General features: G+C 32.0%; 2 protein-coding genes across 2 annotated transcripts; both read left to right on the top strand.

The window, feature by feature from the left end:
* The first annotated feature begins 24 nt into the window (after nt 1–24).
* Nucleotides 25–1,510, top strand: LOC106361429 (cold-regulated 413 plasma membrane protein 4). The gene is made up of 4 exons (XM_013801168.3): nt 25–461; nt 549–656; nt 905–975; nt 1,060–1,510. Exons 1-4 carry the CDS (start codon nt 283–285, stop codon nt 1,311–1,313), a joined length of 612 nt encoding a protein of 203 aa, XP_013656622.2. The 5' UTR covers nt 25–282; the 3' UTR covers nt 1,314–1,510.
* Nucleotides 1,511–11,979: 10,469 nt separating this feature from the next.
* On the top strand, nt 11,980–12,775 carry BNAA08G15460D. Its single transcript, XM_013799568.3, has one exon. The coding sequence runs from the start codon at nt 12,107–12,109 to the stop codon at nt 12,626–12,628; it is 522 nt and encodes a 173-aa protein (XP_013655022.1). The 5' UTR covers nt 11,980–12,106; the 3' UTR covers nt 12,629–12,775.
* Nucleotides 12,776–13,160: the final 385 nt, after the last annotated feature.

Raw genomic sequence — 13,160 nt, 5'->3', positions numbered from 1 at the left:
ATGAAGATGAGCTGTATATGAAAACGAGCGACCCTTGAGGGAGCCACCATCGGTCAGTGTCACCAGCGAAGCCTACGTGACGAGCAGCTCTAGAGATATCCGAAACTCAAACACAGTTGTCACCAATGAAATGTAACTAAACATATACTTTTTAAACATTTATCTGAAAGTTTCAAAGAAACAGAGCAATTATAAATACTCTGCTATTGTCACAACTTATAACTCAAAACTGTATTCTGTGAGAGATTTTAAACTTAAAGTTTCAAAAAAAAAGACTTCAATATGGGAAGAGTTGATTATTTGGCCATGAAGACTGAGGAGGAAACCGCGGCGAACCTGATCAATTCCGATTTGAATGAGTTTGTGGACGCCGCGAAAAAGCTCGTGAAAGATGCAACGATGCTAGGCGGTTTAAGCTTTGGCACGTCTTTCCTCCAATGGGCCGCTTCAATCTCAGCCATGTTAGTCAAAACAAAATAAACCAAACCGTTACCCTCTGTGGTTTTGGGATCACTATTGTGATGATGTTGTATTGTTTGTTTTGGCAGTTATCTGTTGATATTGGATCGGACCAACTGGAGAACCAAAATGTTGACAACCCTTTTGGTGCCATACATCTTTCTCACACTTCCTTACGTTATCTTCAACTTCTTCAGGTAATAAAGGAACCAATAGGACTGACTCTAAGTCTTAGAATACCATAAAACAATTTAAGATAAATTTTAGTAAAAATAACAGTTTGAGAACCTAAAGCATATATATGTTAGTTCGTTAAAATTTGGGAGACAAGACAAATGTCCAAAACCGTCCCCTGAGAACAAGTGATCTTAGCATGATGATGTTATGTTGTTGTTGTTGTTATCAATATCTAACAACTAAAATCGTATTCAATGGACTTTCACAGGGGAGATTTTGGGAAATGGATTGCTCTCATTTCGATCACAATAAGGCTCTTCTGCCCTAAACACTTTCCAGGTAAGTCCATAACACACACTTTTATCATTAGCTTGAATTGCATCCTAATGCTTTCTGCGCTTCTCAATCAATTTAAACATGTAGATTGGTTGGAGATTCCAGCAGCACTGATCCTTCTTCTGGTGGTTGCACCAAGCCTCATAGCTGGGACAGTAAGAGAAAGTTGGGTTGGGGCAGTGATATGTCTTATCATAGCATGTTACCTTTTCCATGAACACATTAAAGCTTCTGATGGATTCAGAAACGCTTTAACTCAGAAGCATGGACTCTCCAATACTATTGGGATCGTCGCTCTCCTCGTTTACCCAGTTTGGACCATCTTTTTCAACATCTTTTAAGTCGTTCCTACTCATTGGCCCGGAAACACCTTTAACATTATGTGTGTTGGTTTCATTTGCTAATGTGTTTTAGCAGCATTTGTGTTTGGAAAAATCTTCCATAAACAAAAGAAGATTCAGTTGTGATGTGTAAGATATATGGGTTTGTATTGTATATTGCTTGGTGTGTTGAATGAAATCTTGAACATTTTAGACTATACTATTGATTAACCTTGACTTCTAAGTTTTAGAACAGAGGTGGGTGGGCTAACAAAGAACAAACCACTGAGAGCCCAAATAATACATTGGCTAGAGATTAAGTAAACACAAAACAAATATTCAAATCTGGTTGATGACCAAAAAGATTTAAATTCTAACTAACAACTAACAAGGGACTCAAGGGACAAGGCGTCGTTTTGTAAGCTCGATTGGGTCAGTCGGGTTTGCTTTCGGCGAGGAGACTTGGTTGGGGATTAGTCATCCCAGTGCTGTGGTGGCTGCCTGGTCGTCGTGGCAGATTAACCCCTTCGTTTTTTGCAGGAACCGAAGATCCCGACTCTAGTTGCAGCCTCATCTCATCCCGGTTTTGTTCGGTTTGGCGCTTGTGGGGTTTTGACTTTTGAGGTGTGAGGTTTCGATGGCTCCTCTACAGGTTTGCTATCTCTCTACTTCCCGACCTTCAGTGCCTAGGGCGTTAATGCCAATGTAGATTGCAAGTTTAAAGAGATCATCGTGACCCAACTACTCTGACGATGTCACAAGAGTTACCGGCAACCGAAGCAACAAGGTGAACGCCAAACTTTAGTGATTTACATCAACGGTAGAGAACGGAAAATAATATTCTAAGGATTGCGTAGCGGTTTAGCAGAATGTGCCGGTATGGTGGTTGAACGAAACTAAACATGCAAAGTTTGAATTAGTTTGTTTTGTTCGATTTAAGCTTGTATTCGGATTCTCGAGCTTCGGGTAGATTAATAAATAAATTTTAAAAAAAAAACAAGGGACAAGGGTTATGTTGGTGGCTATTGGCTAATAGAAAAAGCAAAAATGCGTTGAGGCTACTGCAAGTAACATCACGTAGCATCCGATCGTCGTTTTGCGTTCGTGATTATATTTTGCATGGATAAATTAACTCAAAAAGGAAATTATAATATTGTAGTGTTTTTTTCTTCAAAATGTTTGTAATCACAAATGTAAGACGCAAACAAAAGGTCCCCGCAAACAAAAGGAGATTAACACAATTGATTCATATGATTAGAAAGGTATTTTCAAATGAACCAATTGTTTAGAAAAGGTGTTACCAGAAAAAAAAAATCAGTTGTGGCTAGTAATAGACATAGTGGATATAGATTACATTATGATTGGTTGCTATCAAAATACAATCCAAGAACTATTCGAATTGTAATACATTCCACAACTTTATATTAGCTTTACTGCAATAACTTCTCCCACTATAATATCTGTCGTGGACCATATGAGAAACATAGATATCCTAATCACATTAGCCATTGAAAGGATAAAGCTTTAGTCTATACACCAACTTAGCTATCTAATAATGGTATCCACTATAAAGAATCGTTCCGCGTGTTCTAAATATCGGCTCAATTTATGCAAAAACTGCTGGTTCCTTTTGTTTCTTTTTTAACTTAAGACTCTAATTTTCTTTTATTTTGGTAATTGAGTTTGTGATGGAATCTCAAAGTAATAAAGCAAGAACATTAGACGTATTGCATGTAGCTAGTAGGCCTACCTTCGAAGGAGAGCAGTCAAATTTGAGATTAAAAAAAAAAAAACAAATTCGATTATGATGAGTCCACACAGAAGCCTATTTATCAAGAATAGATCATATTATTTAAATATTTTTATTCCGTTTACTACAAATTAAATCGCAAAACAGTAGATCATGTCGAAATTATCATAATTATATAACCATTAGCTAGGTCGAAGCCTATATAACCAAATATTTTAAATTAATTGCTTAACAAAATTTCTATCTATACTATTAAAAAAGAATCATTTCCAAAAATCTACTTATAAGAAGTTGTTGCACACTTTTATTAAGTAAATTATTTTTTAGTCCTACCTTATATTTTTTCTAACTATATAACATTCAATGTATATAATTAATCCTAGCATTTTTTAATTAGTACTCAACTAACTTAATTTTTAATTATTACTCAACTAAATTCGGTGAACCAAGTTTATAAATCATCTTTTTAGACGTAGACTAAGTGGACCAAAGAATTATACATATGCACAAATCCAATATACTAAAATATCATCATCTCTAAACCTGTTTCATGATTTATCCCAATATACCAAACTATATTATTCCTTTAATCGAATTGTGGCTCTTAAAATCAAAAAGCTACATGCAAACTTTAATTTGAGTATTCGAGTATATGCTTTGGTATATTTGAATATTTAAGATTGGAAAAAGATCCAAAATGGATCTGAAACTCGAAAATACCTAAAATATTCAAATACCCAAAATTTTATCCAAAACCTAATCTAAGGACTCGAAACTACCAAAATATTTACCCAAATACCTAAATTATATTTCTGAAAATATGAAATTTTATTCTAAACTCAAAACCATAACCGCAAACCCTACCCCGAAACATACTAAAATATTTATAATACTAAAATATACTATAATACTCAGATATAACTAATATATACAAAAAAATTCAGGTAATTCAAATATTTGATGGGATCTCGGATAGGACATAGACCCTAAACAAGACACATAGGTCAATTTTTTTTTATCTAGTAGGTATTTTAACCTAGATTTGGCCGAACAAAGCCTGTAATTTTTGGTATGTTTTGTGAGAATAAAATTCTCAAACTTATTAATAACTAACATGCATTTATATTTTTTAAATTATATTTAAAATAATTAATTCCCGATTTCATGCGCGGGTCAAAATCTAGTTCATGTTTAAAGTTAATATAAAAATCAGTTCCAGTTAACAGCAACAAATATAGTATTGAACTATGATACTATTAGATGATTTTTTTTTTTTGAACTCGATACTATTAGATGAGTAAGTGTATTTTTTTTTTGAGTAAGTGTAAATTCTCATAAAAAATGGGAGAGACGCATATAGATCTAAACCATATCCAAAATCCTAAGTGTCTGTCTCAAATCTCATTTGGAATGCAAATATCTGGAATTGAACAAGTATTTGCATTCATACAGATGAATCCAATTAATTAGATTAGTGATAATGAATTTTTTAATATTTCATTTGTTTATAGATGAGAACCGATTTATGGATATTAAAAACGTTTGTATCCCTTATATATTAAAGGAGATACACTGTAATAAATACGTTCGCACTAAACTGGACACATGTTACGTGTAGAAGCATTGTAATAAATGCGTACACACTAAAATAGACGCATGTCACATGTAGAAAACTTCTTAGTCAAACTCTACATAAATACGTTCACACTATATACTTTACGTTTTTTTAATATAAAATTCACATGCATGGTTCCTCTTTACGTTATTTTTACTGTTTACGAATATAGCTGGACAAATTATTCATAAATTTTGATTCGATTCGTTATCCGTTTTGATTCGAACCAAAAAATTCGGATATCCATTACTATATGAAGCAAATCAAAAATACTAAAATGCAATATCCGTATAAAAAAAACAAATCACAAATATCAATATTTTAGGAACGGATATTAAATTTGATCAGTTATATGCATATATATATACATATATTTAAAGAATTATATATAAGTTACATATTATAGTTTATATAAATTTTACAATATTTTTGTTTTAAAATAATTTCATTTCAAGAATTTTATTTTTCATATATTATTTTGAAAAAAAATGTCATTTAATATTAATTAACAGTATCTTTATATATTTATCAACCATCTTTATATACTTTCACATACACATACATGTGCACATTGACGTGAACATCTTATAACTAAGTATTTACCACAAATAAAATATCTAATTTTTTTGGAAGTTATAATATTATTTTTCTTAATGCTTCTTTCACTATCGACGAAATTGTAGTATGATTTGTCTTAATAATTTTTTTTTCTTTTTTTAAGCATTATCCGTTTAGAAACTATAATAAAAAACCATTGGTTCAACATCACGACTATCTAAGATTCATAAAATGAAAACAAACAAATAATAGTAATTTTGATTATCATAAGAAAAAAAACTAAAAACATCAAACAGTTTAACCGAATAAACCAAATAAATATTGATTTAAAATGATAGTTATATTTTAGGAGATTAAAAACAAAAAAAAAACAACCTAAAACTGAATTGATATCCAGATTAAACAGATTAATATCTTTTTATTAAAAAATAACGAAACTAATAATGACATTTTACGGGTTGTGACCTAGTTCATTAATAAAAGGCACCGGCTCGTTCAAGTACATGCACGTATAGATTCATCTGCTCCGTACGTAAGTTCCTACAGATTTTCTTAGATACTCAAATCAAAACGTACATGAATAAAAGTTTATTTGTTTTTTTTAAATTAAAATCACATTAAAGGAAGTTTTAAATAATATATTAAGGTTTAGTAGTTTTACAAAGGATAAGTCTTAATAAATTTGAACTCCTCAATCATCAATCATATATATAGTATATATTAGCCATAATAATGCATATCGTTACCATTTAAACCTGATGATCATAGCAAAATCTACTTACACAAAGCCATTGGAATCTTGTACACAATTATTCTTTTTTTTTTTTTTTTTTTGCTAAGAATCTAACATTGAACAAGTACTCTATTGTAAAATACTCTAAACTTTATATATCACAAATCATTGATATATGAATATAATGTTCAGCAAAATCAAGACCGAAACAATAATAGCTGATACCTTTTATTATGACCCATTATCATGAAGGATTCTTAAGCGATAATAACTAATTAAAGATTGAGGGCCAAGACAACCTTGCATGATGATGAAACTTTTGATTCTAAATTTATATGAAAGTTATAAGATGGGAAGCTTCATCGTAATGACAAGTATGAGTTTTTTTTCAATGAATCTAAAGAACAAAACAAGAAATTTTTGGACAAAAAGGAGTCCCACTATTGGGTCAAAAAATAATAAACACGACCCAAGACAATCATATTCCATATCGTATGAATCATTTCTTCTAGCTTTATTAACAATACAAAAAAATTAAGATTTGAGCATATGAATATTTTCCCCCAAGTACTTGAGTCCATGTCGTTTTGTCGCTTGGTGTTTTTGCTTGTTCCATCTTTTAAATAAATTGGAATAGCTAATTAACACTTTCATATCAAGACCAAGATCAAGATTTTCAGTTAATTAGTATATATATTTCCTTTTTTTGTTGAAATATATTTCCTTTTTATGATACCAAAACTTGAACTCTTTCAGATCAACACCAAGTGATGTTTAGTTAAACCGTTTGTTTTTGTTCTCTTCGTCATTTTTTTATTTCTCCCGTTTATCAAAAGTACAAATTAACTTTGATCATTCTTTGTTGATGGAAAAAGAATAACAATTACACAAACAGAATAATGTGGAGAGTATTTCATTAATAAGTAGTTAAGTAAATGTCTCAAAGAAAAAAAACACTGTCTAGCATAAATTATGATCCATAATCTACTAATCTACCAAAATATGTTGATATTAGTTAGTTAACACCATGTTTTAAAATGCAACTGATAGTTATTATAGTCCAGTCTAATGGTTATGTATGTTAGACGTCCCAAAAATATATTGTTGGAACAAAATTTCCGTGATGTTTTTTTGACATTTCTGTGATGTTCATATTGATTACAAAAATTATTATGGTGTACAATATATTTACGTCGTATTTGGGCGGGTGTAATCGAAGAACTGCATATTCCAGTATAATTCTCAAGTGTGTAGATTCTACTTAATTATTCATGTTTGCGTGGTCAGATTAGGAAAATGTTGCTAAGTATTGCTAAATATATTAAGTTCTCTGTATCACGTGTGTTACCTGGAGAATTTGAACTGGATAATCTGAAATGCAGGGACGCGCCATGAGTGCTACTTGGTTTTGACTAAATTTATTAAGATGATTAATTATTCTGATGTGAATACAAATTCGAGAAATAATTTGTAATCTGCTCAAATACAACAAAAAGGGTACATATGGACATGTTAAACGGGATTTTTTCACGTTTTCGACCCATATAAAAGTATTAAAATCTCTGAATAAATTGAATCTTAGCCAAATTCATAACATAGCTACGAAATGACATACTTATAGCACGTAAAATTTGCAAACGGGACTAAAACTCTTTTCTACTGAAAACTTTAGAACTATTATAAGGAGGCAACAAAAAAACAAACCATCTTTAATTCACAACTGGTAACACCTATAAGGCTATAACGAATCAAATATAATATTGCCTCTCTAATGATATATGTGTAATTTGATGGTTTAATATACTGATGTAAAACGATATTATAAGAAAAAGTTTTGGAAGTCCAATAAAGCGTTCTTTCGCTGTGAGCCAAAGAGGTGATGATTGGTTCAATCTTCTCATTTTATGGGCTGAGACGGTGAGAGCAGAGCATCCATGAAGCTTCACACAAAAGCATGGAGCATGTGACGTTCCTCTTTCTTCTACATATACAAACATTTTTGCGAACACATGTTTATTTTAAATTATATACACAAAATAAAAACAATCACACGTAATTACGACGCAAGTATCTATAAAAGAGAACAAAGACATTATTGTGTACAAAAGAAATATAAAACGCAGATTATGAGTGTATTGCGACTAACTAGCATTACTTCGAGTTCTACAGTCCAGCTTAATCACATCGCTTAGACCATCTCCCATGTATTTCTCTATTTTTACCTCTAAAATAGAGGAACTCTATAATAAAAGTAGGTTTTATTCCAATGTATTTCTCTAAAATACAGATCTCTACATATAGAGCAAAATATAGAGGAATGCTATTTTTTCCTCTATAAATAGAGGAGAAAATAGCAATCTCTATTTTAGAGATGCTCTTAGATGACTTAATATTTGACAATATACATCTGGCCATTTTTGAATGAGCAAGAGAGATAGTATGCTAAATAGAATTACATTTATTTTTCAGTTTTCTCTTCTTATTCGTATAGAGTTGTAAACATATAAATTTTAAGAAAACTAAATTATTTGTATGGCTAATAAAAGTTATAAAAAAGTTATAGCTGAAAATAATTTACCTCAATTGATTTGTCTCGAATCTAGCTCGTACACAATATTAATATACTCTATCAAACTTATCTTTAGAGCATCCACATCAATGAACCCCCTCTTGGGGTTCATCTTTTCAGTTTTTTATTATTAAAATTTTTTTCTTTTTCTTTTTGGTTTTTAAAAAAAAAAAAAAAAATTAGACCAATCGCAGGCCGCCACGACACGTGGGGCCCGCGCTACAGTGATGAACTTTAGAAAAGAGGGGTTCAACCAAGAGAGCTTTAGGAGAGAGAGGTTCATGGGATTGAATTATTTTATTATTATTTTTTCTTGATTTTTGTGTGAACTCCCCCATGAACCCTCAATGGGAATGCTCTTACAATCTGAGTATCCTTCTATCAAAATATATATGATATAAATAGTACTTAGATTTATCTTGAGTACAATTGACAAAAAAGAGATTTATCTCGTGTATCATTTTTCGTCTAAGGTTTCTTTTATTTAATATTGTCTATCAAAATACAATAGTATAACGGTTGATATAGTACATTGCATCAAAAATGCCAAAACAAGCTTTTGAAAAACTAACCTAATCCGATAATTAAGATCTGTCAATTACGATTACCAGAGAAATCAATGATAAAATTCAGACCGAATATTGGTTGGATGATGACAATACATTGATATCAACCGGATTAATGGTAAGACATATATCAAAAATAAAATGGAAAACTATACTAAGAAGGATAATATCAATAAATAGCGAACGAATAGCATTCGGTGGATTTTTACTACAAAACTACTTCAACTTGTCGTACAAGGCATGCATATTGAGCATAATTTCCATAGTTTATATCAACCGTAAGAGTTCAGCTGACCGATTTCAGCCTGTAACGACGATTATTAGTCCGTAATCAAATTGCATTTATTATAATTACAAAAACTAGAGCCGTCGTTTGACCCAAAAAACACATGAAAATAATAGTTTTAGCTAAACACAACTTAATTGCTGGTTGCCTGGTTGGCATCGTTGTGAAAGTTGACAATTAACCACATATTGACCGACCCGACCCAAAATCTAAATTTTCACTTAAAATATAAAAGAAGTTGAATAGTGCACATGATTCTGAAGTCCAAACCATACATAACGATCTTATTTAAACTTGTTGTACATAAAATCATATCATCAAGCAGAAACAGTAACGAGTCATGTCAATAGGCAACCAGGAACCTAAACAAGTTTACGCCAACTCCAATAAATTGTCGGATTCTTATGGAACCGTTATGGCTCCATAGTGTGACACGTGGCTGTAAGCATATTAAGCCACGTCGTTCTCATTACACTTCTTTCTTACTATCTCCCTACTCCCTAGTTATGTTCCGTGGACTATCAGCACTCAGCTAAGGCCACACCTCCTTCTACATGTATTTATATCTTTATTACTTTTTGGACAACTTAAATATATTACTATGATTTATTTTTTTGTGGTATAAAACCTATACGTAAACCAAACCCGACAAATTTCATAAAAACCGAAAAATGGAACACTACTTTTCTGGTGACAAATAAAAAATCTTATGATTTAGGACGAAGTTAACCTAACCTAGAAGAAACATGAGACATAGAAGTTCAATGGACAAAGATTGCGCAGTGACATTATCATCAATGGTTTAATCAGCTTAATTAGACTATAAGTTTTTGTATGATAATAATCCAATCGTTACTTTACGAGTTTACTGAATTGTTGATTCCAAGAGATACTACTAATAAAACCGAGAACTATCTAATTGCCCAAAAATCATGTTTAAAATCTATACAACTTGTTTTCACCGAGCTCACACATTAATAAAATATGATAAGCTTGTGCTTTATGTTTCTACCAAAAAACTAATGTTAAGCTTCGTTTTACCCCTCTTGTACTCGAAAAATAAGTTTATATAAGATGTAAACATGATTTTTGGGCAATTAGATAGTAATATTCCCCATCATTATTTTTAAGTTTATATAAGATGTAAACTTATTTCTAAAACATGATTGTTGATTCATTTTCATTCCTGCTATTTTATTCCTGAACATTCCTTTTTGGTCACCAGTCATACCCTAAGATGGGGAATATTACTATCTAATTGCCCAAAAATCATGTTTAAAATCTATACAACTTGTTTTCACCGAGCTCACACATTAATAAAATATGATAAGCTTGTGCTTTATGTTTCTAAATAAAAAACTAATGTTAAGCTTCGTTTTACCTACTCGAAAAATAAGTTTATATAAGATGTTTTCTTATCGATTAACGGTCTGTTATATTGGTTAATTAATTTTTATATTGTTTCTTGCTAATGTGGATATGTACTCAAGTTAAACCGATTACTGACATCTATCAACACAATAAAATCAATTTAATTTAGCAAAAAAAAATCAATTTAAAACAACTACTTGATATTTATTTAATTATGTTATTCTTTCCTTACTCCCACCTTCACTTTTGATTATGCAAATGCCTCTACATAGAAACTATAAAGGTAAAGTAGTAGTCATTACGCAACTTGGTAAACGAAAACCAAAACCGCAAACAAGTCTGCTTGCAATGTATACGTAATACCATGGCCGCAAAAAGTACTTACTCTATTTAGCTCAAGTCGTGACCACTTCAATATTCTTTATCATAAAGCAGGATGTTAAATAATGTTGACACCAAGTTAGTAGATTGATAATTTTATCTGTTCAAAATACATTCATAAATCATAATATTCACAAAAAAAACAAGTGTGCTCATATTCATTAGTAATATATCGTGGTAAGACAAGCTACTACAAGTATTTTTAATTGACCGAGATATCTTTGTTCAACGATTTCTTGCAATTACCGTTCCATGTCTTCTGTATATAGGAGGTCTTATACTCTTATTTTCTTTAAACAACGACTATCTTTTATCTTGGATTTTGTAGAGTAGTGTAGAGTAGGTAAAACACACACAGACACATATATTTATATGACTGTTACTGCTATAAGCTAAAAGACTAGATAGAAATTATATAGAGCATAGTGTAGAGTAGGTACTTTTTTATATACACGAAAGCAGTTCTATTTAAGATTGAAACGTAATCGAACAAGAGAAAATAACCGAATGGTAACAGCGGATTGAGCGGTGCGGGACAAGCGGTTTAACTGCGGTGCGGTTTTGACAGTTATAAAAACGTATAGATATATGGTATATATAGAGATTTTTGTTATTGTTAAGTGCGGTGCGGTGCGGGACGGATGTTACCATTCGAAGCCTTAAGAGAAGAAAGTCATAGTGGTTAAGTTTCAGTTCCTGACATGGTAAGTATAGTGGGTAATATCTAAACATCACAAAGCTGTCATCCTCCCCACCACTTATACAGCCTGTCATCACTCTTCTACTGGTCTACAACACGACAATGTCCTACGTGGCTTCCAATTTTTTGTAACACAAACTCTTCTTGTCTATTTATAACACAAATCTCCCCTTTCTTTTCCACATTATTTTCTCCACTCAATAATCCCTTCTTTCACCGGAAAACGAGTCACGACTCACGAGTCAACTCAACAAGTTACCAAGAATCATACTAACACTTACATATATGGGTATATGCAGTTCAAGTGAGTCGACACAAGTTGCGTCGGCAAAACTGATATTGCAAGACGGGAAGATGATGGAGTTTGCGAACCCTGTGAAAGTTGGATACGTTTTGCAGAAGTATCCCATGTGTTTTATCTGTAACTCAGACGATATGGACTTCGACGACGCCGTTTCAGCTATTAGCGCCGAAGAGGAGCTTCAGCTTGGTCAGATATACTTCGCTCTTCCTCTTCGTTGGCTTCGGGAGCCACTTAAAGCGGAGGAGATGGCTGCATTGGCCGTTAAAGCTAGCTCTGCTCTCATGAGAAGCGGTGGTGGTGGTGGAGGAAGTTGTCGCCGGAAGTGTATCGATCATGTTGTCGTCTCTGATAAATATCGTCTTAACGTTGGCTCCGGTGATGATACGGTGGGATCAGGTCGGGTAAGGAGGAAAGGGAGAAACGTTGACGGTGGTGGTGGTAGCAGTAGTAGTGGCCGGAAGAGGAAATGCTACGCGGCTGAGTTGAGTACGATAGAAGAGTGAAGGGTAGTTTTGAAATTTGTGGATAGTTGTAACTAAGTTGGGGTATTTTAGTCATTTAATTAAGAAGCAATTTGCAAATTAGCATGTTCGAAAAATTCTATTTTGGGATTTTAGTAGTTAGACCATCATTAATAATTTTGATATCAACGAGATCTTTTTACAATTAAAATAGAAAAAGAATTATAAATCAACAGACAAATTACTCAAAAAAAAAAGAAATTCTCATAATATTTTTAGTTTATTTTTTTACATTTATATGTTAATTAAATTATTCAATAATAATAATAATATTTATGTTTTATGGTTAGTGTGCTTAGTAGTACATCTCTCATTGGGTTGTGGCATTTGTCGAATAAAATTCAAATGATTAGTATTGTTTTGGTAAACAATACTCCAATAATCTCATGTCATCTTTTGGATATACGGAGATATACATGTCATGTGACTGGTTTCAATAATATCTCGTAACGCGGTACTGGATTGCAGTATAAATTAAAATGCATGGTTACACAAAATAGTCAAAATACATATA

The sequence above is a fragment of the Brassica napus genome, chromosome A8 (genome assembly GCF_020379485.1).
Source record: "Brassica napus cultivar Da-Ae chromosome A8, Da-Ae, whole genome shotgun sequence".
In the NCBI taxonomy this organism is placed as follows: domain Eukaryota; kingdom Viridiplantae; phylum Streptophyta; class Magnoliopsida; order Brassicales; family Brassicaceae; genus Brassica; species Brassica napus.
This window is presented reverse-complemented; position numbering and strand designations above follow the sequence as displayed.

What these genes read in the sequence shown, in the direction of transcription:
- BNAA08G15460D (XM_013799568.3), top strand. Translation starts at nt 12,107, where the DNA reads ATGGGTATATGCAGTTCAAGTGAGTCGACACAAGTTGCGTCGGCAAAA.
- LOC106361429 (XM_013801168.3), top strand. Translation starts at nt 283, where the DNA reads ATGGGAAGAGTTGATTATTTGGCCATGAAGACTGAGGAGGAAACCGCG. An exon ending in GCCGCTTCAATCTCAGCCAT is followed by an intron (nt 462 to 548) that starts GTTAGTCAAAAC and finishes TTGTTTTGGCAG; the next exon opens with TTATCTGTTGATATTGGATC. An exon ending in GTTATCTTCAACTTCTTCAG is followed by an intron (nt 657 to 904) that starts GTAATAAAGGAA and finishes GGACTTTCACAG; the next exon opens with GGGAGATTTTGGGAAATGGA.